At 44.3% G+C, this 27,563-nt stretch overlaps 1 protein-coding gene across 4 annotated transcripts in view; it reads right to left on the minus strand.

The window, feature by feature from the left end:
• The window catches only part of LOC119132218 (rho GTPase-activating protein 42), a 29,114-nt gene extending 3,873 nt beyond the window's left edge, over positions 1–25,241 (minus strand). The window contains exons 1-20 of one of the 4 annotated variants that reach the window (XM_037267286.1): positions 24,951–25,241; positions 18,477–18,572; positions 16,772–16,833; positions 10,504–10,575; positions 5,627–5,728; positions 5,386–5,496; positions 4,587–4,691; positions 4,014–4,143; positions 3,818–3,918; positions 3,244–3,353; positions 2,695–2,751; positions 1,832–1,910; positions 1,669–1,708; positions 1,321–1,383; positions 1,179–1,253; positions 977–1,061; positions 860–918; positions 609–714; positions 358–517; positions 139–289 (exon numbers count right to left, since the gene is read on the minus strand). In XM_037267286.1, the coding sequence (XP_037123181.1) occupies positions 139–289; positions 358–517; positions 609–714; positions 860–918; positions 977–1,061; positions 1,179–1,253; positions 1,321–1,383; positions 1,669–1,708; positions 1,832–1,910; positions 2,695–2,751; positions 3,244–3,353; positions 3,818–3,918; positions 4,014–4,143; positions 4,587–4,691; positions 5,386–5,496; positions 5,627–5,728; positions 10,504–10,575; positions 16,772–16,833; positions 18,477–18,572; positions 24,951–25,104 (1,918 nt within the window). In that variant the 5' untranslated portion in view covers positions 25,105–25,241. The remainder of the gene's footprint in view (positions 1–138; positions 290–357; positions 518–608; positions 715–859; positions 919–976; positions 1,062–1,178; positions 1,254–1,320; positions 1,384–1,668; positions 1,709–1,831; positions 1,911–2,694; positions 2,752–3,243; positions 3,354–3,817; positions 3,919–4,013; positions 4,144–4,586; positions 4,692–5,385; positions 5,497–5,626; positions 5,729–10,503; positions 10,576–16,771; positions 16,834–18,476; positions 18,573–24,950) is intronic. The other 3 variants (XM_037267285.1, XM_037267288.1, XM_037267287.1) reach the window with 3 other exon arrangements.
• Positions 25,242–27,563: the final 2,322 nt, after the last annotated feature.

A 27,563-nucleotide genomic window follows, 5' to 3' on the forward strand; every position in this document is an offset into this window, starting at 1 on the left:
TTAAAATCCAGCCTTGATTTATAGTCTAAAAGGGAGCATACAATCGGAATAGAAGCGGTCGAAGAACAGATCCCTGTGGGATGCCACAAAGCACAAACAGTTGCAGCAACGCAAGTCGTATTGTGTCTTGGTACTCACTTTCTGCGTCAGCCAGGCACAGGGTAGGAGTGTAGAGGCTGCGAGGCTTCCGGGGGCCGCTTGACATACAAATAGCTCTGCTTCGGCGGGAACCGGGCCGGCTCGGAGGCTCCGGAAGTGGCACGTTGGGATCCGGAGGCTGAAGGAAGATCTGGTAATTGCAGAGAATAATCATTTGAATGCATCTTTTTGTTCTTGAGGAATTTGACTGTGTCACACCTTGTTAAAATTCTCAATCAGAATTTCCATCACAATATTTTGGAACTTGATGTTCATCATGGCGGCCACGGTTTCCTCTTGCGAGCGCATCAGCGTGGGCCCGAAGATGACGCCCAGATTGGATACGGTCATCATGTTGGACTGACTCTGCGTGGACACGCTGCAGGGAGGAGGGAACACAACAAGTATGACAATGGCACACCTGATAATCAATTGACTATATTTACTACGAGACAAGAGCGGACTCATACGTGACGAGATGTTTGATGAGCATCTCCAGCATCTCCTTGTTTCTATCAGGGAGCTTATGGACCAAAGAATGGACAGCGCACACTCTGTAGTTCTGGTCGTCCGATTCTGAGATGTTGAAAAAGTTGCAAATTATAAATGGTTCATATCGCAAACAGCAAGAGCGGCAGGTTTACTGGACTTGATTTTTTAATCCTGAAATGAACTGAGAATTGGGCTCATTTTGGCACAACGTTTATTTTCATGAACTTACTGGCAGCCATGATGAATTCTTTATGCAGCTTGAAGGTCATTAGCGGCTCCGACAGACACCTGGAGACAAGGAAATAAATAAAATAATAATAATAATAATAAATAAATAAATGCTAACCTGAGGTAATTCTTCAGGCCGCTGGTGATGGTCTTGTTGTCCCACGTCTCGGGATCCAGGTCCATGTCCACGGGCGCCTTGGATGCTTGGAGTTGACATGATTTTTGGAAAGTTTTCGACATTGAGGCAGACATGCAAATCGCCACCCTGCTGCCGCCAAAATAGTGCGTGAAGACAAAATGGCCTCCCAATCCTTACTTACAAAAAACCGTCGCCATCAGCCTCTGCACTTTGGAGTTGACGCCTCCGATCCTGTACAGCCCCATGGTGTTGATGCCTGTGTGAAGAGCGACACCGTCAAGACATCTTCTGGATGATGTGTCGTGGCTTTGAACATGCCTCACCTCTGCTCTCCACCAGCTCGATGCATTTCCTCACAAAGTTAAAGCCGGCCTCGTTAAGGAACGCTGGATGACGACATTAAGAGCGGTGAAGGGACGTCATTTGCATCAGTCGTCAATTCAGATCACAATAAATATCTCAGAAAGTAACTTACTATTTTGGTGGGTGTGGCCATTTCATTAGGTACATTCTTGTAATATTTCATTAAAAAAAACTAGATCAATAATTCCGAGACAATAATGCTCAGTTTTGACTCAAGTGTGCCTTATACACTATCTTGGTTACCTTATTATTATAATTATTGGTTAAACAATAAATCTGCTCATCTCACAAATAAAACACAAACTTACTCTCCTCCTTCTTGCTCAGGATGGCAGGCAGGTTGTAAATCTAGACCAATGGAAAAAAAAAGAATCAAGGCAATAAATTAATTTGAGCTTGGTTGTAATTTCTAGCTAGAACCACACGAGGGCGCTATTAGCACAAGTTCAGTGCAGCATCTGGACTCCTTACCGGCTCCTTGCCGTCCATGGCCTCCAACCACAGCCTCCTGTTGGACTCGGACAGCGCCTGCAGTGTCATGTGACCGTGCCTGGGTGGAGGGGGGAAAAAAATGCTGGCTTCAGAATAATGTCATGGCCTTTGTTTGAAGTTGCTGTGGTCGATTGCCGGTGCTTCACACTCCACGCTTGATTGATGAAAAGCTGCACAGTGCCAGCCAGATTCACCACAACGCTCCCAGCATGCATCTGCTTTTTATCACCTCACCTTTTTATCACACAAAAAGCGCTGGAATAAATTGATTGATTACGGGGCGTCGCTCAATTCAAGAATTCTTATTACAATGAAGCCCACCTGCATTTTTTGAAGAAGTCTATTTTAGAGAATCTGGATTTATTTTCTCTGTAGTTTTCTCAAAAATACAACCGTATTCTTGCAAGATGATGACTTTTTCTTAGAAAAAAAAAATACAACCTTATTCTCCGGCACCATTACGACTTTTTCCTTTCGACAAAATACAGCTTTCTCCGGTACCATTAAATAATAATTTTTTTTTTTTATATAGGCTGACCTTTTTCCCCTTCAAATAAATGTGACTTTATTCCTCCCTGCAGACTTCAAAAATGTTTCCCCCTTCAACTGGTTTCCTGTAGTATATAGTTTCAATTTTTAGTGTGACCTGATCATTCAAAGTAGAAATTGGAAAGTTTGATTCTCATGAGGAGAATAATCAGAGGCAGCAGAGGCACAATTTGACCCAGCGAGCCAGCAAAAAAAAAAAGTAGCATTAAAGAAGGCGTGAATCACACGGAAGCAGCGCACACACACACACACGCGCGCCTGCGTGCACAAGCGACGAGGATCCCTTCACGTACCGGACTTTATAGAACAACCAAAGCGGCCTGAAAAGAGTTCCGCGGCAGACGCCGTTTCTACGTGGACATGGAGACAGAAAAAGTAGAAATAAAAAGGACTGGGAATGGGTTCAAATGTCAAGATTACAGTAATTCCCCCTGTAGATATTTGCCATTCACAAATTTGCTGAAAAACTCAACTATTCGCAGTTTTTACCAACCTAAATAGCAGTAAGGAAGTCATTTTATTTTCATGTACACGTACTGTAAAATGACGGATGTAAAACTGTTTTGGATTATACTCAATTTCCAGCTCAAGATTATTGCGGGGGGGGTACTGGATATGCAACAAAGAGGAGTTCGTGCCAGACTCAAAAGGAGATGAAAACATGGAAGCCTTCCAGGATGTTAATGGAAGCCGAACACCGTCGGTGGGTTGGCATGGAGGGTCGCCGCCGGGACACGTTGGGGTTAATGGAGTTTGATGGAACGCAAAACATCTCACATGCAATTCGATCGAGCATTTTCCTCACAAAATGGTTGTACTTTTTTAACGAATAAGTTACCTACCTTTCCACCACCTCAATGTCGAAGCAGAAGCGCTTGTCGATGGAGTCCGTTTTCCTCCGGATGCACGACTTGAGCTTGAACATCTCGGACTGGTTGAGGACCAGACCGTTCTAAAAGATAAATGCTAGAAAACTCACCCAAACGATTCAATTTTAAAATGTACAATGCTAGCAATATTTAAAATTAAAACAAATCCCATGATAGAGAAGAAGAATCTGAACAAACCGAAAAAACAATTCAGGTAATCCAGTAAACTCACCAAAGATCAAACCCAAGGCCAAACCAACGACTAAACCACATTAGGCTAGGCTAACAAACCTTACACTAGATAAGATGGAACTAACCGGATTAACAAATTCGTCTAAAATGAAAACTAAGACAACAACAGCAACAAGTAGGACAAATAAGCCAACTAAGATGAAAATAATCAGTAAGACTCTAAGGAGAACAAAACTATGACTGAAATGTAAAACTAAGCTAGCAATCTTAGAATTAGCAAGCCAGCTAAATTAGCTAAACTAAGACCAAACAAACAAGACTATGCTAGCTAAAATGGTGAGGGTAAACGAGCTACCTGTTTATTGGCCAATTTAGTGTCGCTATTGCTCATGTTGAAACTTTTGCCGCCCTTCTCATACGTGCAGTAGTGCCTTGTCCAAGCGGAACCCAGAGGACCTACAACGCAACCACAAAAACGACATGATCATTGGAAATTCTCATTGGCGTGTTTTTTGTTGACATTGTACGTTTCCGCAACAACCTTTACTCACGTTTCTCCTGCACATACAAGAAGCCCTCCATGCTCCAGCGGCCCGGAGCTTTGTAGTCCTGCTCGGCAGACCTGATCCTCCTCATCAACTTCTCCACTTCCTGTTTGGTGCTCACAAAGTTGTTGCGCGTCTGCGTGGTGAGAGAGGAACACGTTTGCTGCTAGCTTGCGCTCGCTCGGTAGCCGACAAAAGTTCATCTGTCCGATTTGCGGCTTCCCTGCGGCTGCTGTCAAGCGCAGCTTGCTCGTCTTTGACTCTTAACCTTTTTCTTTCCATTTTATTTTTTTTTAATTAAGGGCAGGATTAAAGTGGATGTTATGGAAAAATGACTTTTTTTAAATTGCTCAGGGCAGATTACGACAGTTAAAATAAAAAATCCCCCCAAAAAGTCAGAATGCAGTGAAAAGAAATCTTTTTTTTTTTTTTTTTTTTAAATTGGTCTATATAAATATATAAGAAAATAGGACCTATAAAATGCAGCGCGTGTCTCCTTTGGAAGCAGCAACAGCAGCAGCAGAGAAGCCTGCCGAGCACACGGGGCGGGGGTGGGGGGAGATCCGGGTCAGCACTTACGTTCTGGAGGTTGAACTGGAGCTGCTGCTTGTACGGCTCAAATTCGTGCGCCAGCTCGTATCCCTCGTGGTAGAACGTAAACAAGCCCTGCAGGAAGGCCAGCAGCTGTGGACGAGCCAGCGGCACACACACACACGCACACACACACGGAAAGCGCATCCAAAACACAAACAAGTTGAAGTGCACGGAAAAGTTGCAGATGAAGTTCACGTCGGTGTGAGACGAGTGCTCGCAACTGCTCCATGCTTGAGTAGCGTTATGTTATGTCAATGACGGAATCATGTTCACACTCACACATACATTTGTTATTGTAACAATGATTAAGCCATTGCTTTTGTTTGTCAAAAAAATATATGGGATGAGGACCTTAAAAAAAAATTAAAAAAATAAAAAAGAAATCAACACACCAACATGGATTTGATTTTCGGTCTGAGCTTGGCTCTATCAAAGACTCATCTGCGGAGAGATTCATCACGGGGCCGCAAGGTTGCGAGTCCCATCGCGGTGACCCCCGGGGCTAAGAAATTTACATTTCAGGTGGGGGAGGGGGGGAGTAATGGGGTGTCTTGCTTTGCAGTGGAAAGAAATACTTGACTCTCAAGTCACGTCTCCCATGCGTACGAGGGCGAGAGATTCATATTAGCTGTCAGCTTCTCCGATGGAGATATTGGGAATGACCGCACAGGTTGTTCTGGCAGGTCACAATATTAGGAACACCTATCTAATAAGATCTGAACTGGATCCAAAAAAAAAGAAAAATCTCAGGCATACTCTAAAAATGAAAATAATTTAAACTTACTGGCTCCACAAACTCAAACTTCTTCTTTTCTTGCACTTCCTGTATTTTGAAGACGTACTCGAGGGACGCGTCGTAGAACAGTTGCCTCTCTTTGTCAATCTGTGTGTCGGCCTGCCAACCAGCAAAATAAAAGAACCGGGTCGGCGTCCAGTCAGAGAAAGGTGAGCCTGAGATTTAGTCCTCTCCAGATGACAGACAACGCTTTATGATTTAAAAAAAAAAAAAAAAGTTTGGGTTTTACCTCTTCAAGATAAGCTTCTTTCTTTTTGGATGACAGGCTGAGGTGTTTTTCAAGCGTGGCGTAATATTTCTCCGTCTCCTTATCGAATTTCTTCTTCCCGTCCTCAAATAAAAAGGAATAGATAAATCAAAGGAGAGCTTAGAAACGGAACGTTTGAGGTCCTGGGAAATGTTTGATGTCGCTGCCACTAGGTGGAAGTCAAACCACATTTGGACTTCACGCGTTGGCTCGGCAGAATTCAGAGACAGAAAAGCAGCACGTTTTTTTTTTAATGGTGGTGGAATCAGCAGCGGTTTTGTTTTACAAACAAACACACACACACACACACACACACGCAAATGTTGTTGACTTTTTAGTGAACTTTGTGGTCCACTATAAAAAAAAAAAGAGTGAATGATTCTGTTATTTTACAGTAAACCCTCAGCAGCAGCATAAATTTAGTAGCAGCTCCGCTTGGGGGTAGAAATATAGAGAGAGAGAGAGAGAGAGAGAGAGAGAGAGAGAGAGGACGGATGACGTTTGTATATTTTCCAAGATGGTCCCCGAGGTCTGAGAAAAGGTTCCCGGGAGAGGAACAGGAAATGGGCTTTTCATACCAGACGGCCATCTCGCAAGCATGTAAGAACACAAAGCTCAACTTTTAACACCCTCGCCAAATATGATCCAAATCAGAGGCTTCTCCTCTACCAAGGCATTTTTGTGTACTGACCTCTTGGGCCGAACCACTTTAACAGAAAAGGGAGGGGGAGGGGGGGGCTTGAAACCAGATCCTGCTTGTTTGTTTTCATTCCCATGGCCCTGATGTTCAGCAAGCCGACTGGACCCTCAAGAACGTTCCGCCTGAGCGGGTTGAAACTCACCGCGATACTCCACGACAAAACAATCCCACACGGGAGCGAGAGAGACAGAAATCAATAGATAATTTGACGAGGCTTCTTCTTTCCATCTCGGCGGTGGTGTCTGGCACGCAATTGATTTTTCTCGGCAGAGGATGAAGGGGGTGCTGTTGTCGACAACGACAGGCAACACAAACAGGTGTCGGGCTAAATAAACATGATTAAAAGTATGATACGACGCTGACAGCAAATATATTTCCCCCAAGAACCTGGGATGTACTTTTTCTTTTGAGGGAAAAAGAAGAAAAGTGACGTTGACATGACATTATTTTGGAAGCAAGCATATGAGTGAATTCTCCCCTCGGGAAAGCAAAAACACACGCACGCACACACACGACGGGAATCAGAATAAATTAAGAAGTGGCGTTTTATCCGAGGCTCCCCCGCGGCCAAAGCGGGAGTCCGACCAGCACACGCACGCCACTAGCGGCTTGCTCGCCACCTCCCTCCCGACAAGCAATTTAGCGCTGCGGGGACTCGAGATGTGACGAGGCGCAAGTCGCATTCTGTCACGCTGTTTTGTCTGTTTGCCAGCCAGTGGTGGCAAGTAATTAAGTACAAATACTTTTGTCCGTCAAAGGAATTTAGTTAATTGACCGGAGTCGAAGCTGCGCAGTTCACAAAGAGTTTCACAGTATGATTATTTTTCTTGCTTTTAACTGTGCATCTTTTATGGATCTTGAAAAAAATAAAATAAAATAATTACAGCCGCAAGTGAGCTGGAGTCCATCCCAGCCGAGATTGGGGAAAAACTTGGCAAGGTGAAAATTGAAACATTATGCAGGACGTTTTGCCACCACTCGAAGCAAAACTGAATTTGTAGCCAGCTAAGAGTAAAAATTGCCGCTCTTAATTCTCGCACAACGTTTCAGTCGACCTCTTCGACACTTTGGTCTCGTTAATAACAAACACGGTGCGCCGCCATGTTAAGCAAGCATTAGATATGCGTTTATGCCCCAACAGTCCACCGCAGAAGGAATCTTTGACCCAAACTGATCCCGAGTGCCCGAGGGTAATCAGCTGGCTGGGAAAACAACGCAAACAAAGCACTCGTAAAAAAACGACACACACACACACACACACACTCAACAACACACTCCGCAGCACCTTCGAGATTTCCCCATCTGATGGCTTTGTACTCTCTTGTGAATAAATTGCGCACTGGAAGAGAATATTTCGGAATGCCTGTTGTGTGTTTGGATGCCAGCTTTAGTATAAAACGCACTCGCCGGCAGTATTTTAGTATTTGAATGCGATCCAATACAAGAGCTGTTTGGACAAAATTCCGCAGTAGCGAATATCATTCCAAGCGCAAATGTATTTCAATTCACAAGATGTGAATGTTTGGAAACAGCGCCAGCATTGTGGCTATTCTCAAAACAAGATGTGGCGATCGAGAGAGTTTGCGAGCCGCACCTAGAAATAAATAAATACAAATTTAAAATAAATAAATAAATGATAAAATAAATAAATACAAATAATACATAAATACAGAATAAATAAATAAATGCTGATGCTGCCTGGTTGAAAGTGCATTTGGGTACGGTGCAGGTGTTCCTAATGTTGTGGCCAGTCAGCGATAATAAGAAAGCTCACACCTCGCTAACATTCTTGACAGAGGCCCTAATGAGCCACGGGGCCATTGTCGCCTCACCTCGCTTCTCATCACCGTGGCAACAGAGGGAGGGCCAACGTTGACTTGTGTGTATCTGCAAATGTGTGCAGTAACTAAAGGAAAATATGCAACTTTTTTTACTGTAAGATTTTGCCAGTAAAGCAAACAACTGCGGCGAACTAGGTGTCACTTGCGCTCGTTTGAAATGTCTTCCCGGAACGATAATATGAAAGCGGGGGAGGGAGCTCGAGCTCAGGCAGCTCATTACAGGGAGCTAATTTGCGGCAAAGGTGCCATCCAACAGTATTTGTATCCTCCCTTATAGAGGGTCGCTTATTTCTGATGTAATTCCACGTCTGACCACTAGATGGTGGAACACTGTACAAAAAGGCCTCTTTCAAGAACAGCCAAATTTGGACTTCAATTACGCCTACAGGAGATTCATTTTATCATCGACATCTTTCCGGATCATTATGAGCATGGAATTCTGTAGATTTACGATATGTGTGTAGGCATTAAAAGTTCATGGTAATGTAATATATTCCATGTACAGTATTTTCACATTTGTCAAACCTAACGTGAAAAAAACGAAATGTCATGTCACGCTTCAGAGACGGAATTCGCTCAGGTGTGAGTGCTGACATGTTTTAATTAGCAGTAGTCACGTATTCACATTCAGCCAGAGATGGACCTCAACGGTCACCCTCGGAATATTGAGTCCCTTTTCCAAAATATGTTCCTTTTAGCATGAACGTGCTCTGCGCGCTTGTCATTGTTATGCTGACAGTGTGTGTTCGTTCGCAAGGTGTCACGAGATGTATGCGGTTTTCCCTGCGCCGGTGCAACGTCACGCGTCAGCGCCCGGCGGGGCGAAGCATCCATACGTGACTTCGAGGGATTACTCGCTGTGCAGCCAAATAAGGCGAGAACTGGAAGGAGAGGATGGGGGGGTCATGCGGGGGCGGGGTCAGAAAGGCAGAGCACTGCTGCGCATTCACGGAAGAGTGGAAAAGTCGCCACTGGTGATGGCCGCCTTTTATCTCCCTCCAGTTTGAGCTAATGTTTGGCCGTACGGGAGGGGGGGGGGACCATTAGGAGGAAGTGGACGGAGGAAGAGTGATGTGGGTGGCAGGCAGGCTTTTAAGGAGCCGCTCTACAAACGTGGATAATAATAACACCGACAAGTGCAGTGGGGGGAATGGAATGCACACATTTTTGTTTTTTTACTAATTAAAAAATATATAGCATTTGATATTTTTGAACTGAACTCATTCACTGCCATTGACGGATATAGACGTCAAATATCCAGTTTAACTGGGCTGGCAGTGAATGAGTTAATAAAAACAGAGAAAAGGCAAATGGAATGTAAATAACCAAAACAGTCCGATTTTTGTTTTTTAATAATGAAAAAAACATTTGATGTTTATGAACTCATTCACTGCCATTGACGGATATAGACGTCAAACGTCAATTTGAACTTGGCTGGCAGTTAATGAGTTAATAAAGAAATAAGAGAAAGAAATAAGAGAAAAGGCAAATGGAATGTAAATAAGCATATCATGCGGTCATGCTGCAATAGAATTCAATGGTTCGAGGTCGGTCAGGGTTTAAGATTTCAAATTGGGCTTTAAACCTGAGTTAGCTTTAATGACGGTTTCAAGCCAAGGTTAGGCTTTTAAGATTTCAAGCGTCTGGTAGACTGAATTTTTTTTTAGTGTTACTCACGGCTTTTCAAAGTAGAATTTTCAGAGTTACTGAGTTTGGATTCCATTTTGTACAGTTTCAAGCCATGATTAGGGTTTCAAATTAAGGCTTCAAGGTAGCCTCTGGGTTCTCTGGTGGAGGTAACGAAGTACATATTGAAGTGGGGATTTCTGACGGGCCTCACGACGCTTAAGACCACATCGTAACGATGCCGACGGGCTGGAGTGAGCTCAGAGACTCGGCGGGACGCCATGGGAACCGGCGCAAACAAGCCGCCGCGCTTTCATTCGCCGGCTCCACCGCGCAACAAAGCAACTCTGCTCTTTACAAGTCGTCCGCAGGGGCCCATGCATGCCCTGCAGCGAGCAGAACTTTGGCTTCGATCAGTCCCGTGCGGCCCGCTCGGCTGTGGAGCGCGTAACCGGATTAGAGTAATCTGATTAGAAGAAGAAAAAAAAAATGGCTAATACTCAAAATGAGATAGTGATGGCTTGGCACAATACGATAGCAAAGCTTGTTAAAGAAAATGCTGCTCTGCAGGATTGTGCAGAAGCATGATCATAAAAGTAGGTATACGGAAATTCACTTTTGGGCTTCATTTCCATCTCGCACAGCGCGATGCTGTCAACGAGCTAATCGTACATGACAGAGCGGTTGCTTACCTTGGCGGCGCCGATCTGCTCCTTGCGAAACTTTTCCAAGGGAGTGATCAAGACGTCATCTGCGTTCTGAATCTGGGCAGGGGGGGGGGGCAAAACAAAAGCAGACAAATGTCAGGCTGTGTTCTTTAAATTGAGTGTGGGGGGGATTTAATTAAAAAGCTTGATGTAGTTGTCATTGCGCGGCATCACGGCGACGTGACTGACACGCGAGCTCATGCGGCAGAAATGAGCCGCTCAATTGTCGGCTATTAAAAATGATGAGGGCTTTAAATAAAAGTTTGGCTTTTAAATCTGGATTTGGGTTTCAAGTTAAGATTTGAGGAGATACGTATGCCTCGCACATACGTGACCTTCTCCCACCTCCGGCTGGAAGAAATACAACCCTGCAAGCACGTTTTTACATTTTGGAGTCATTTTTGTTTGCCTGCACGGCGGCGGCGACCTCTCCCCCGCTCAATCGAGACTCGCCATCCGGGGCGTCTCGCCACCGGTTGGGCCCAGGAGCAGATAAGCCGGAGATGTATTGCCTCAATTACGGCTCACGTTCAATCCTCGGGTGACTGCGTTCGTTGAAGGTGCCGTTACGGCCTGGAAAAATTCCCGCGGAATAGGATTTCGCCCGTGGTGAGTCGATGACATCAGAGGAACGAGGGGGGAGGGGGGGCGCAAACGACACGGCTGTTAGCTTGATGGAAGGTGTTATTTTGTGCGGAGAGAAAAGTGAAATAATTCATCTAGGCAGCAGCAGGATGGTTTTTCAAAAGGCAGTTTCGAGCTTCGGTTACAGTCCCAAATATGGCGTAGAATCGAGTTGGGGCTTCAAACAAAGGTAGGGTTTGAAATTAAGGTTTTAAGACAGGGTTAGGGTTTCAAAGTATGGCTTCAAGCCAGGATTTGGGTTCAAATTTCAAAATATTTTTTTTACAATTTTCAAAATATGGTTGAAGCTCGGTTTGGGTTTTACGACAGAGTCACGGTTTTAAGTTTGCTCCACTTTTTAAGGATAAATAGCACAAGAATGTAAATGACATTTTAAAAACTAGTTTTCTTTTCTTCGTAGCAAACGGCCGGGTGATTGGGGACTCCCGAGTTTTTGTTTCACATCATTAATCACCGTGTAATTTTAGCATCCAAAACATCTGTCGGGGACTACACGGACACTCCGAAAGGAGCTTTGCCCCAATTTTTATTTTAATCGCCATCAATGCAGTTTGAAACGGTGGCGGCGGCGACACAAGCGAAAGGGCTACAAATGTCCTTGCCAGACCTTTTCCAGCATGTATGAATCACTTTATCATCCACATGCATCTGCCGGTTAACCCCGGGACGTCTGTCAGATAGGTCATTCATATACATGCAAAACAGCAGCGGGCCCGAGACGGAACCCTGGGGAATCCCTTTAGGACCGTCCTCGGAAAAGATTGTGCTCGCCCCCGGAGGTGCGAGTGAAAGCAATACATAAAAAAAAAAAAAATGCAATTTGGAATCCAACACACTGTGCTGAATGTTATGAGGGGAGATTTTTAGGAAGCCTGATCCCACAGGAAGTCCCGAATCCAGCACAAATTAAGTAGATAAAGAGAAGCATATAAACTTGCTTTGACCTGGCTACTAATAATTAACACAAAAGCTGATTTGTCTTTAATGCACGCTAGCTGCGTATGCTTCCAATTACAATTCCCAAAAAGCACAAAGAACAGAAGATATTTTTGACATTCAAACTGCTTAATTTGCTTTTTCGTGATTAACATTTGAGACGATACAGAATATATATATTTCATTTTCACTGGAGCACTCATTAAAACGTGGCTGGGTTCTAAACTGCTCGACTCCGGTGACAAATTGGCTGATGCGACGGAGTCTTTTTCTCTACACACGTCGGAATATCGTCCGGCCCGGCGCTCATTAGCGTAGCGTGTGATGCATGCGCTCAATTGGAGATAAGGTCAGCCCTTTCCTCACTTGTTTTCCTCGCCGGGGGGGTGACACTTTCATTTCGGTATGTGTATAATAAAAAAAAAAAAATCCATTCAAAAGCGAGAAATGGCGGATAGCACGAGATGGGGGGTCTTAAATCACCAAATGGCGGCGCAACCACGAGAGCACTTGTGCGCCACTCCATCTGAAAGCACGCGAGGACTTTTGGCGGTCGTCAAACGACGCCCGGCTGTAATCCCCCCTCCGAGTGGCGGCGTTATCTACGTGCAGCGGGAGTAATCTGCCCGTGCGGTAATGTCATTTCCTCCGCTTTATCTCGCTGGTCTAATTGAGCCTGCGGTGTGCGTCGTTGCGCTTTCCAATGGAGACGTCTAATAGCGCTCACTTGTCCAATTCCACTCGAACAGACAGGACGCTTAAATAGGTATGTTGATAAGCAGCAGCACGCCCAAAATGGGAAGAATATGGACTTCTGCTTAGCTTACGATGTGCTCGGAACATGCAACCCAGGAAGGGTTTTGAAACAAGAGCGTAGATTGAAACGCGTGGTTGGTGACGCCCAACAGGGGAGGACATTTTTTCCAAGGAGCACCTCATATACATCGTGAGAAATACTGCTTATATGATTCAAAATCTTCATAATTTATGAAGAATGAATTTGATATTGCATCTTTATACAAGATAATAACGATAATTCCGTTGCACACTCCACACGGCCTTTTTCAAATCCATTATTAGCCACGTTGGCCAGGGCATATTTATGAGTCATTATCTGTAACGAGGAGCAAGCTCTCAGTCTGATATTGATTTCCCTTTTTTTTTTAGGGTCGTAGTGGTTGCTGCGAGCAGTCGGGTCTGCTGAGCCAATAAATTGCTGAGAAGTCAAGAGGTGACCAAACAACAGCATCTTGCGGGAACAAACAAACTCAATAGCATGTGTTAAGCTAAATATGCCGTTAGCGCCGTTCCATTACGAGAGGTCGGAGGGAAGGAATACTGGAAGGAAGCAAGGAAGGAAGGAAGGAAGGAAGCAAGGAAGGAAGCAAGAAAGAAAGCAAGGAAGGAAGGAAGGAAGCAAGAAAGAAAGAAAGAAAGCAAGAAAGAAAGATTTTCTGGGTTAGGCGTCGGTGAGGTGCGGGTTTGCATTTATGAATCTCGACGCGGCCGCGTCAACGTGTTGCGCTGCGTGTTAATGTTGGCGGCGGCCAAATAGCAAAACCGTTTCCCCGTCTCTTCATCTTGAGCCACATTCCCGCTAATGATCGCCAGCGGCGGGCATAAAAAAAAAAAAAATCGGCAGCGCTCGCACCTATAATCCCAATGACAGACACCACCTCCGCCGCGCCCCGAAGAAAATGGCCTCGCTCGTTAAAGTAATCTTAAAGGCGTGCGTTGTACAAATGAACATCTAATAAACATTCCAACTTCGTCATTATGATCAAATAAAATCCTCCATTTCATGCCGAGGGTGTGAAATGACCTTTATTAAAAAAAGCAGCGTGGTAATTGCTTTTGGCGGGAGGGTGGGAAACGAGGGAGGTGGAACAATCTGATCGTACGGCAAAATATTTATCTGGAAGCGGAAGCAAGGCCACCAAAGCTAACCGGGAGCGATTCAGTCGCAAAAGTGCAAGGACGGCGTCGATTGAGCTTCAGTTGGTGTACTGCCAATTAAAAAAAAATACAAATAAAAACAAGAAGCACGCCATGTGAGCATCCAAACAAAAACTGGCTTTAGCTGTCCAGTTTGTAAGGACAAGTCTATTTGGCTCAGTTTAATTTGATGCAATTATTTTTCCTACATTTCCCCTCGCTATCAGAGTCAGAAAGGTCAAGCTGTGCTGCTGGTTCTCTTTATATGTGAGGCACTACCTCCCCACTATGAATACTTCATGAGCGGCTCGAGAAGAGGCGTCAAAAAAAAAAAAAAAAAAACACGCCGTTGCTGCGCTACAACACGGACCGTCGACGAGACACGCTTGCCTCATTGTTGCATTGGCGAAGAAGCCGTTAAACAAACGCACCTGAGACGAGGCTACGTGGCGAATATCTGACATTTTCTTTGCATGATTGAGGTTAAGGCTGATATTCTCATCTGGCTCATTGTCCTGCCAGTTTTTATCATCAGTTCCAAATAGTTTCCCAACACTCATCAAACACACTCACTCTGCCGAGAACAACGGCTGCCTTTATTTGGCACTCTCGTTTCAGGGTCATTGGAAACATTCTTTCGTTCACGGGCCGGCACACAAGGTGCCCGCGGCAGTGCCCAGAGTCATTGCACACAAAAAGAAAAATACAATAAAAAACAAAAAAAAAAACAAAAAAAAAAAAAACTTTCATCTGTGTCTCTGTCTGAGGCGTAAAATAGTTGCGGTCGATTTTTAAAATGTGTTTAAAGGCCGTTGAAGGAAATGTAAACCTAAAGAAAAGTGTCAACGTGGGAAATAAATAGAAGGCTGCACAGCCAAACAGCACTTAAGGGATCAGGAGGTTTTTGTTGTTCATTTTAAAAAGCAGCGGGAGAAGACAACGTGAATTACAATGTGAATTAAAAGCCGCACTCAGAGTAAAATGCATTTGAACAATGGAAACGCCAATAAAGGAAAAAAAAGAACAGATACTTTTCATTGCGTACAAACATCGATTTTCCAAAGTTTACACAGGAAGAAAAAAGAAAAGACTCTTTCTTTTGTAGTCTTTTACTTTATATTTTATTGGTGGCCTTACACGGCTAGTTGCTAGTAAAAAGTTTTTGTCCTAGGTGCTTTGACATAAAATGGATCGGCGAGCCTAAATTAGACCATTGGTGTCAAACCCAAGGCCGGGGGCCAGATATGGCCCACCACATCATTAAATGTGGCCCGCAGAGACAAATTGCGCATCATGTGTCAATACTAAAATATATAATATACATAATAATAATATAAGAATATATATATAATAATAAAATAGAAATATTATTAGCAATTTTTATTGCCATTCATCTTTTTCAGACAATAAAATGCATCATGCCTGAGCAAATTGGACTTATGGAACAAGTCCATTCCAAAAACTGATGAAAAATTAGGTTTCCTCCCCATTTGCTGTCAGATGTTTGGCTTTCAGCAGGAGCCTTATCAGTCTTTCAAGTCTTTCTTGTTATTTTTAGGCCACTTATTGAGTCCAGATGCGAAAAGGGAGTAAAAGGGGCGGGGCCAACCTGAATTTGATTTCAGATGCTTCCTCTGACAAAGCCAAAACAGAAAAGGAAGTTAAAAGGAAGAAGCTTCCACCCCCACGTTGCCCTCCAAATGTCTTACAACATGATTCAAATGAAAAGAAAACGAACGAACGAACAAATGGTGTAAGCGATGGGCGGCCAGTCGGCATTTGAATCGCGAATAAAAAGTTGGTCTCGGTCTGAGTTCATCTGTTGTTGTTTTTTTTAAATTTGCCAAGGAACCAACGGTGCAAATTACATTTGAGCGAGGCAGCACTTTATTGGCAGCGAGTGGCTAATCTAACGGTAAATTCCATAAAAGCACATTCGTCTTGTTTGGATTTACAACTGCTTCATAAGAGTCTCCGACCTCTCGCCTAATGGACGTTTAAATCACTCGGGCCGGAATAGGATCAGTTAATGGCGCGCATTTTCAATGCCAGCTCTATATTTATGTGGCCCAGACACACACATTGCCCCCCTAACAATAAATAAATAAATAAATAAAATAAAAAAGCATCTTAAATTATTAACGACGGCTCGATTTTCACCAAGGTGGCCGGGTGATGGGTAGTAAAATCAGTGGCGGATGGTTTGGGGATTTGAGACCATCTATCCGTCCGTCCATTTTCGATTTTGCTGAGCCCACCCAGCGTTGCGGTAGAGCTGCAGCCTATTCCAGCTGACTGCGCCCGAGATTGGTCGCAGACCAATCAGAGGGCCAGAAGGAAGCTACTAGAGGACAACATGAGTAGCTATCAAAATTGCTCACCAGTAAATAAAATAAATAAAAACACAAAAATAAATAAATAAAATTTATTTTTAAAAAAATAATTAAATATAATAAATCTGTTAAATTGAAAAAATAAAAGCATTTTTTTTGTTCACTTGCTTTACTGTGTCACAGCACCTCACGAGCCCACCTTTTGTTCCGAAAACCCATTTTGCTGCTAAATGCTTTAATAGTCGAGAGAATTCTGTGTACCCTGCCAAGATTCAGGACAACTCGCGCCGGATGTAGCAAAGCAGCCCCAGAACAGTAAGCAGAGTGTTCTTTTTTTAAATGTCAAGCAATTTCATGTCATTTTGCCATTCAGAACAGTCAAAGTTTCCAAACGGCTTTCTTACCAAGCGGCGTCTCTCCTCTTCCACCGTGTTGAGCAGCTTGGAGAACTCCTTGAAGGACTGGGCTGAAACGGAATCAAGAAGAAACTTTCAGATGCGACGCTGTGAGTTAAACAAGCGGCACCAACGCTGTGCGCAATGCGTGGCGCCGCAGTCGTTAAACGTCAGATGCTCCCGCCTCGCCGTGAGCGTGGCCCTAAAAAGCTTTATGGAACGGCAGCCCCTGAGCTTTCGCCGTCGCGTAATTTAGAACGCAATAAAATCACACAGCTGTCCGAAGACAAAGGAACACAAACAAAATATTTCAAATTGACCATTGACTACATTGTTTTTTTTCGTCCGTGCTGCTGCCGATCGGAAGCCGATGCCGTTACGATTCTCCGGTGCCACCCGCGGCTTCCCTGGCGGCCGGCCCCGCCCCGACGCCATTACCGACCGGCCGTGCATCATCATTGGCCCGTTTACGCTGCAAAGCCTTCAAGTGAAGGAAGCCATGATTTTTGCTCATCCAGGCCTGCCATTAAATGCAGCGGCTCCTTTATCAAGCACACAAAAGCTTTCAGGGGAGCCGCTGACAGCCAATAGGAGTCAAGGGTGCTTACGACTCGCCCGTCACTCGGTGGCCGATCAAGAAAAGATAAGTGCAAATAACCTTGAAAAAGAAACGTGATTGCCTGCTTAAAGGAGACAAATGATATCATGTTGTCACAATTTTAAATGATTGCCAGGTGACTTCATACATTTTTCTGCAAGACGTGAGCCGGTTGATAGAGATTCCAACTCGCCTCGCACGCGGAGGATCGAGAATCGACTTTTCAGGAGAAGGGCATCAAACTTTAAAAACAAAAAATGTCATCGCATCAGTCCTTTGGTGGCATCGATTTGCTGGAGAATGTGAATGTCATGGAGCCGAATCGATAGGAAGGTCAGGTGTGGCGGCGTGGCAGCACATTCCAGCGTGACGCGTCGGAAGACGGGAGCATCAAAGGCGGGTCAGCGACGAGAGGCCGCCGCTTTCGGCTGCGGGACTTGCATGGTCGGGCGCAGATTGATTTTGGTTTCAAAAAGGAATCGTGGCCTTTTGTTCCCCATCTGCAGTTGTGTGTGTGTGTGTGTGTGGGGGGGGGGGTCTTCAGTTCACACGTGGAAACATTTTTAGTTTGTTCTTGGTCGGGGCATATTTTTATAATCTTGAGGAATTCTCACATTTGATGTCATTACAATGAGCGAAAAAGTGAGCACGTTGTCTCTTTCCGCACGGGCGAGCGTAATTGGCCTCTCGCAGAAATCTGCCTTGGCGGCGACTATTTGCTCTGCATTCAGTCCAACGGCTTCATGTGGAGGAGGGCGACCCTCGCAGATGGACAGTAATTCTGCAACCGCCGCGCAAAAATCCCAAGACAGAAAAAAAAAAAAAAAAATCCAGATTGGCTGCTTTTCTGCACAGATGCTTTCACATTCCTGCTGGAGGCTCGACAATTCAGATCTTCGTTCATCTCCGATAGCGGCCAGACAATTAGTCCCCTCCCATAGAGGAAAGCCGATCAATCGCATCAATTATACATGTGGCAAACACTTAGAGCCTGTCCGAGGGCTGCGATACGGAACCGTTCACTTTCGAGGCTAGCGGAACAATCGATTCATTGATGCAGATTTGAATCGGTACTTCTCCTCTTACACACGCTGGGTCGATTTTGGTTCAACTCACCAATGTTGACTTCGTCATCCGTCTCGGCGTCACCGAGGCACTCGAACTGGAACTCCTGCAGCGACTGGGAGAACTTCTGGACGGCCACAGAAAGATCTGCACGACAGGAGAGCAGGAAAGATGAAAACTAAAGCTAAGCTAAGCTAAAAACGGAAGAATACCAACTTTTTCCAATTTATGATCTGCTCGTTACTTGAGCCATGACAAGGTTGACTTTTTATTGATCTTAGATCATCAACATTTTATTGTCCATCGATGTGGACTAAAGTAGTCTTAAAATAATCAATCATGTCTGCATGGAAAAAAAGTAAAAAAAAAAAAAAAAGCAAGTTAGCTGCTGATTTACTTTTCATGAAGCCTTCAGCGACTTGCTATTTGGGTCAAAGCAGTTGCGAAAAGTGCATTTTTTCCCCCTTTTTCTAACATCGTAATTATAATCATTATAATCTCCATACAAAATGTTTGCATTTGAGCTCTGCTGCTCTCGAACAGCCGCGTTTATTCCCTTCAATCTTCTATTCGCAGCCTTCATTAGTGAGTGGCGGCGGAGAAAATAGTTTCAGACTGTGGAACAATTACCTTTCACATACTGGAAAATCTTTGCTAATTAAATGAGTTAAAGTGCTCAGAATTTGACACTTTCTATAAAGTGGTTTTGAAAGAAAAGTGACAAGATTAATGTTGTACATTTATTATTACATTGCAATGTATGTGCAGCGTATATACTGTAGAAATAAGTGGACTGAGTAGCGACCCTTGCGGAACACCAGAACAGAATTCTGTTCTTACGGCTGTGAAATAACCTCAACTCAGATCAGGGCTCAGCCAGTCCCAATACCCCTGATGACTTTAAAATTATTTCATTATAATTACAACTCGATTCATACGCTACATGGACAATGTTGCTACACGATACAGTTGTGCAGACCTCAGATTGAAAGCCTCTCGTGAGGCATCCGCATTGAACGATGCTCACGTGTAAAAGCTGCAGAGGCCGCCCGACCCTGAGTGCTGTTAAGCGCAAAGCTTCCAGAAGATGTATTACGCTGCCGACGCGCGGCTGCTGATTTTGGGATCGATACCTCACCGCCGGTCGAAACGCGCTCGCGGGCCCAACAATGACGGATGATCTTTGAGCCCTGACATTCAAACAGGCATAAACCTCAGAAACAAGTTGGAGGTCGTATGATACATGTTGCTTGCGTTGTTTCTGAAAAGCCACCAAAAACTAAAAAAATAAATAAACAAACATCAACTGCAGACAAATACAGAGCAGCTCAGGCTCTGGCTACCAGGTGTCAAAACAAGCTAGCTTGTTAAAGCAATGTTGAAAAAGGAAAATATTTGTTATTCTAATGAAACAAATCATACCAATTTCTTGTTTTTCTGTCTCCATTTACATTTTCCTGCACGTTTAATAACCCACGCCATAAAGTAAACACGAGGGAAAGGTCTCGCTGACACATAGCAGCAAACACAAGAGACCCCATTAGCTTCCACTCTACAAGACAGCGGGGAAATAAGGGATAAAAGCCCCAAATAAAGCGGCCACTCATTCTCATGGCCAAGTAGAGATGTCACGGCTCCCCAGATAGCTCGTCTTCATCTGCGCCGACAGAGGAGGGAATTTGCTGCGTTACACTTTGATTATATGTGGCGGAGAGGAGCTGCGGCCAGCCAGGCGGGTGTGGAGGAGTAATAAAAAAAAAAGAAATAAAATATAAAGACAGCCGCATGAGCTGGCAAAGGTCTGAAGTGTCTTGCTGAGCATACCGAGTGCGACATGAGAGGAGCGATATGATGAAAGCACCAAGTCGCGGGCAAAAGAAAACATTTTACGCTTATTAGAAAAACGCTCAGGGTCTTAAAATAGACACCTCTAATTTTATTACACTCGACAAGCATTTGATCGAGGCCAGCGTGTGATTATTTTGTGCTGAAATGATCCTCCGGCACAGCGGGGGGCGGCGGCAGAGCAAGAATAATATCAGCCATCGGGGGCATCGGCACGTGTGGCCGGGTTTAATCACAAAAGAGATGCTCTCGGCTCGCGCGTGAAACGGCTACGCTAGTTAGCGGCCGACGTGTGAGACGCCTCTTCTCCACGCCCCCTCCCCGGGAGGCCGCCGCAATCTCGTCTCCAGGGCAACGGCATGCCTGTCCAAACACGCCGCATGCTACTTCAGTGTTGGAATTCTCCTTCAAAAGGCAACTATTGATCCATCGGTGAAAACTGGTTCTCCAATGTGCTAACGTTGCCACTAACATCGCGCGAGGAGCTACTGAAAACTTAAAGACTGAGGCCACTAACCTATATTTGCAATCTCTAATATTTGCTCCATGAAATTTTCTTCTGATTGAACTGCTTGCAGCACTGTACGTCAAGGTTTTTATTTTTTTTAATTTTTGTTCCTGATATCAGATATCAGCCTCTACATGCTGCCATGGCAAACTAATCGACCGCTTTAGGGAATCAAAAGGGCAGGGCAATTTGATTCAATCCAGTGATTCTAAACTTTATACACCAAGTAACATCTCAATGAATGAATGAATGAATGAATAAATAAAAACACTTGTCTCTTCAATGACCACCATAATGACGAACATTAAAATACAGTTGCGCAGTAGGCCCAAGTGTTCCCAGACAACGTAACCTAAACACTCCCAAAACTTACCTAAATATTTAAATACAAGTCAAAGTACACAAATAGGGAGGATTAAAGTAGCCTAAATATTTTTAAAATCGACCAAAAATACTCATTAAAAGCTACTCAAATACTCCAAAGTTACCTACATTCTCTTAAATGAAATACTTAATTCCTAAATATTAATTATAGTATATACACCAAGTACACAAATGCTACCTAAAATAATGATTTGAATTGAGGAGTAGCAGAATGTCAAACACTATCCAACAAGCAAAACATGCCCGAGCAATCCGCTCGCATGAATACATTAAATAATCAGTACCTCTGCGGGAGTATATTTTATTTACATTATTTCATGTTGCGTTCTTAGATAAATATTGAAATCATAAAGGCTGTCGAATCGTGAAAAGGACAAACGAAATAAAATGACATCATGTGTGATTGGGGGACGAAGATGTTTTACAACGGTGGTGGTGGGGGGGGTTCGCTTTCCTTTCCGCCGCCCCGGCTTGACGGGGTTAGAAACGACGGGGTGCATTGTGCCACTCTGAAACGAAAGACAGAGGCTTGCTTTCAGGTAAGACCGCTGGCACGCCACGTTGCGCCAGCCTGTCAGTCACGCAGCGGGGGGGCGGAGTCTAAAAGACAAGCCTGAAGGATCGCAGAGTGTACGCAACTTTTCTCACCGCCATGTAGCTTGGGAATCTCAAAACCTTCTTTTACTCATTCCATTCTCTTAATCTCTATATTGCAACAGGCAATCTTTACTCAACATTCACAGAAATCGGCCAGAATATTCTCTGAGAGAAACAAGACAATCGGACCTTTGCTGACTTAGAAAAAAAGAATGTTGTGGCTTACTGTACAGCTAATATGAAATGCAGAACTTCAGCTTTGCGACATGACTTCATCCAATGTGTTACACAGATTACAGTCCTTGCCACACACACACACACACACACACACACACACACACACACACACACACACACACACAAAGGCGGAAGAGCGCACCCCCCCCCTGCAGCAACCCAGAGATGTCAGGCCAAACGCAATGCGAAGAGTGGGAGTGGGAGGGGGGGGGGGGGCGTTCGGATGGTTACACAAGCAAGCGTGTTTACAGGACACTTCCCGTGGCTGTGCCTCACAAGCGTCATCTGGGCTCACATCAACGCCGAGACGTCCCAGAGTCCCAAAGCCCGACAAGGAGATAACGGAACATATTATTATTCTAATAAGTGTGCTCGTATCGCATTGCAGGAGGAAAAATATGCACTGTGTCGCGACAAGTGAAAAGCTTGTTTACAGACACAGCGTATATAATAACGCCAGCCTTTCATTATTGTTATCTAGAATTGCCGAGCAGGCACGGGCAAGCAACGGGGGCAGTCGCACGCAATCGGGACATAGGGTCGAGGGTCGATTTATGGCAGCGGTGTCCAGTAGATGGCAGTGTGGCGAAGAAAACAACAACAACAACAGCAGCAACCCTTTAAGGAATTGGCAGTAAAATTCACAAACCATTCATGAAATTAAAAAACTGAGACGAGTCACTAGGAAGTCAAGTCAAGTCAAGTCCAAGGAACCAGAATCGAATCGAATCAAGTTGAGCGATGCCCAACGCTACTCCCAACACACCTAAGATAATTATTTTAGGATCATCTCATGAACACAAAATAATCTGGCACGAGTTGCCTTTTGTCAGCAAAGAACTAAATTGTGACAAAACTGTCTTTGTGTGCCTCGCAGGCCTCGCTTAGACAAACTCACCTGGCTTCCCGCCGAATATGCATCATTACTGTCATTGCCGTCACGCTCCTCGGCCCTCCCCCGCCTCGCAAAGGCGTAATTAGTGTATTCAATTAGCGCGGCCAACGCCAGGGAATTAATACAAGTCGGCGGCGGTGGTTATAGAAACCGGACCAGGTGTGAATATCAAGTAGCTGGCTAGATGCAGATGGATCTCACTTGCAGCTGGAATCAATTATCCGTGGCACAATAAGTTCAGGATGCTTTGGACTGCCATTCATTAAACGCCGCAACACAAACCGCCGGCGCTCCAACGAGGCCATTCCAGGGCCGAAGCTACATCATCACCACGGTGTTAAAGATAGGGGTAATTTTTAAACCGTTCCGCAAGAATTTTAAACAGACTGAAGGTTGGACCTTAACTCATTGGCTGCCATTGATGTTTTTAGTCGTCAATTGCGATGCAAACGTTTCCTGCCACCAGCGAATATATAAATACAACGTGGAAAAAGATAAGGTTTGTAAAGGGTACAATAGGAAAGAGTCTCCAAAACTTCTGCTAACAACTCTGGCTAAACTTAGCACCTACCTAGCTTAGTCAGTTGAAACGAATCATCACAACGTACTTCCTTGATACCAACAACTTTCCTATCAGCCTCGACGTTTGGCGCCATCTAGTGGCATCTTATGGGAGCAAATTTGCAGGGGGATAAATAACCATTGTCCTCAAACATCTTGACATAGATGTCATCCAAAATCAAGTGTTCTCTTCTCTTGACACAGAAACTAAGCCGCGGGCGGTGGCTGAACATCAGCTGACAGTTGTGAGTGATAGCGAGTCGACGAGGACCAATAACACGTTTGACCTCTGTTACCACCTGCATCTCTTTATTCTCTTGCTGGCTATTTTTCCAAAATTAACCGGGTTCATGCTCAGGATGATATGCCCATCAAAAATACATTAGGACGTTTTAGTGTGTGTTTTTTCGCTATTTATCTATTTTAATAACCTTGTTTTTACTTGAATTTTCTTTTTTCATCCTTTATTTTATTTGTAAGTGGTTAGGATAATGGCTGGCAGATGGTTAATTCAAAAGGTTGATTTCTCCAATTTCAAAAATAATTATTCATCTTTAATGGAGACAATTCCACATAATTTGCCATTTATAAAGCCATACAAAAAATGATTGTTTATGTTAAGACCAGACAATGACGTTCAGGACATGACTAGAGAGAAAAAACAGGCTCTCTAACAAATCTTCCTATTGATTGCAAGCTCTTCAAATCAGTGTGGCACCCAAAGTTGAAGACCATCAATGATTGATTTTTACTTTCAGCACTTCGCCTCTCTCCAACTGCAGGTGATCTAGTTCAATCCCTTTGTACACAAATCGGGTCTGGTAAGTCTAGTAAGTCTTTAATAATAATAATAATAATAATTTTAAAAAAGTGCAAAAAAAATATACATGCGCAAATCAAACAAGGTAACCAGAAGTTAACTTTATCAGCAAGCTGGCCAATTTTGACAAATGAAGCGGTAAGAAAAGCAGGATGTCTTTTTGTTGAGTCGTGACTTTGCTGACTCACGATTGCGTCAAACACCAACATCCCCCAGGTTAGACAATTTGATCATAAGGTGCATACAATTCCACTAGACTTCAGTCAAACAGTGACAAATCCTGCATGCGTATTTATTTACCTTCTGAGCCACATAATCTGACTCATTTGAGTATCATGACTTTAAAAAGCCCATTACGCTGCTGCATATTATTAACGTTGCTATTTTTGGAGATGTTATTTCGTGTGAAAACTTTGAAAACCACAATCTTCACACATTATGGGCGCAAAAGCAAAGTTCGCCAACTCCTCTTTGGGCCTCTAATAAGTTAACGCGCTCCTCTCCGCGAGGCAAGTCTCATCTTGCAACCGACGAGAAGCACGAACAAACAATTCCGCGTGTTCTCACATGGAATAAATGACATTTAATAATCTGCGTGGGTATATTGCGACGCGCCACGCAAATTGACGCGTCTAGCGCGTGCTTGCAAATCGAGCGTGTGCGTTTTTTTGTACTTACTCCTGAGCGCGCCGATAAGCATATTTCCATCCTTAATGAGCTCTTTGATGAACTTGTTGGTCCTCTCCAGTTCGATCTCATGACACTTGAGACGCTCTCGGAAATCGGGCCCGTCGAGAAAAGAGTCGCTAAACTCCAGCGTGGGGAGTCCCATGCTTGTCCTTGCCCGAAGGGTCTCCTCCGCTCACGTCTTCCTTAGCGTGGACGCGCCGCACAAACATAAAAATGGGGGGCGGGGGGGAAAAGAGAGTTGCAGGCGACTAACTTTCGTCTTCTCCGAGTCTCACTTCCGGGTCCCTTGGCTGCTGCGGTTCGAGGTTGGGGGTTGGAAGTTGGAGGTTCATCACGGTGGTCGTGTGACTCCTGCTGGTGGCTCATGGCCCCACGCCCACCATCCTTGCTGCCAAAGGAAAGAAAGGTGTGTGGGGAAACAAAATAGAAGTCAAGTCGGGTTTCAAAGCACGGTTCGGATAATGAGAAAGGGTTAAGAATTAAGTTTCAAGCAAGATTTCGGTTTCAATCTTTAGGTTTTAAAGTAAGGTTCCAACTTTCAAAGTAAGAGTCTGAAGACAGGTAGGGTTTTAATTTGGAGTTTTAAGTCAGGTATCAAAGTCGGGTTCCAAGGCAGATTTAGGTTTTTAAACCACAATGACTGCTAAGGTTAGAATTTTATTGAAGGGTTTCAATTAAGGCTGGAGCAGAGACAAATAAAGAGAAAGAAATTCAGAATCGCTGGCTTTGCTTTGGAGGAGTGCGAGCTTTGGTTTATTTGACGCCGGACGACCAACAAGTCGAGCCACATTGGTCGTTTGGCTGCAGGTAGCGTCCAGATAAATCATCAGGGACAGATGAAGCTCGTGGACATTGTTGCTCCACGTTAAGGTCACCAAACTGCCAGGAGAGGGAAAAAATAATAAAAATCTTCTCAAGGGATTACGATGTATTTTGTTTGTTGTGTAATGGCAGCAGGTCGTGACTGATTACTGGCAAAAAATATTTTTTTGATGCTTAAAACGTTCAGGGACATAAAAAAAAATCTCTGATTTAAATTTGTTGCTGCCAGTAAATTAGTTTCTCCCATCTGAAGGTTTCTTGACAGCGGCATAAATCGGTTGCGAGGCAAATGGCTGCATTTAAAAGGTGCAAATCAGAATCTGCTCAGGTGTTTTGTCCACTTAAAAAGTCTTCCGTCAAATTAGCGTCGAGCATCTTTAAGGTTGTTGCCGGCTGACGCATGGATCCTTCTGAGAGGAGAACACAAGCCGCCGCTGTTTTCCCAGCTAATGATTAATGACCCTAATTTACACGTTTTTTATATATATAAATCCAATCATGCTGTGACATTTCCTATCAAATGAGTCCTTCCTCATTTTCGCGTTGTTTACCTCTTGACAGAGCAATCTCGCCGGCGCTGGCGTCCCTGGGCTTTATGACTCCAGCGAGCCGATGAGCTGTTCTGCACCATTACCTCCGCCTCGACAAACGCATCTGCCTGGCCAAAGCGGCCTGCTGGGGCGGTGGTTCTCAAACTGGGTTTCGTGGACCCGCCACGGGGGTCGGCAAGACGTAGCTAAGGGGTCCGTACGTGAATTTGCAATGTTGGTTGAAATGCCGTTAATTGGTTTCCAAACTGCGATGCTGGTTTTGATGGCATTTTAGCATTGTGCGTTAGCATGCTTGTCAGACAAAGGTCATCTCTGTTAAATCTGCTTTTTCGCTTCAACTGAATGAGGCAAGAAACAGTTTGAAGCATGCAACCTTGGCCACTATTGTCAATTATGTATCAGACTGCTGACAAGTTCGCTGGATATTTTTGTCCAATTTTTGTTGTTGTTGACCTTGACGTGCTCCCTCTAGGCGTTTCAGTTCGGGTGATGAATAATGGGCGGCTTTGTAAACACTTTGCCGTGACTTTGCCTTTAAGAATTTAATTTTGTACACAGTGGGTGCTGGCAGGTGGGGGGACATAGCCCTCTTGAGGAATTCATCTTTTGGATGTGTCGTTCCGCCTGCAGACCTTTCTTCAAGCTAAAAGTTGGAAAATAGTTTCACAAATTTTCCACCCACATTGTTTTTTGTTATTTAAGATGAAATACACCTTTAAAGGTCTGCATTTTTGTTTCATTTGTTTAATTATTGTCTCTGAGTGCAACTTTGGTTGTTTGCTCTTAGGGCAAACGACACCGAGCTAGCATGTTAAACACAACTTTGCCGATTTGCATAAATCTTTGGGACCTGACGTGCGTCAAGCAGCTTCGAAGTTGGGCCCGAGCGGTCGGATGAGACACTTTTTTGTTTTGTGCGCGTTAAATGGCGCGACCTTGGATTATTGAGTTTCTGTCACGAGCCGCGCTTTGGGTGCAAAATGGATGGGTGGCCGCTTCTAGCGCCGTCTTCGGAGGCGACCGCTAGCTGGCCACCTCACATTTGGACCCGCTGCAGTCGAACAACTTGACATTTGCTGTAATGAGAGGGGAGGAATGTGTTACGGCCTGGCTGTTTGGAAGACGAATGTGGCGTGAAATGTCACGAATAAAAAAAAAAAAAAAAAAGTTTACCAATGTTAGTGGAATACAGTTATCTCATTTCTGATTCACAAATTCACCTATTTGT

This window comes from Syngnathus acus, chromosome 13, assembly GCF_901709675.1.
Source record: "Syngnathus acus chromosome 13, fSynAcu1.2, whole genome shotgun sequence".
Lineage (NCBI taxonomy): Eukaryota > Metazoa > Chordata > Actinopteri > Syngnathiformes > Syngnathidae > Syngnathus > Syngnathus acus.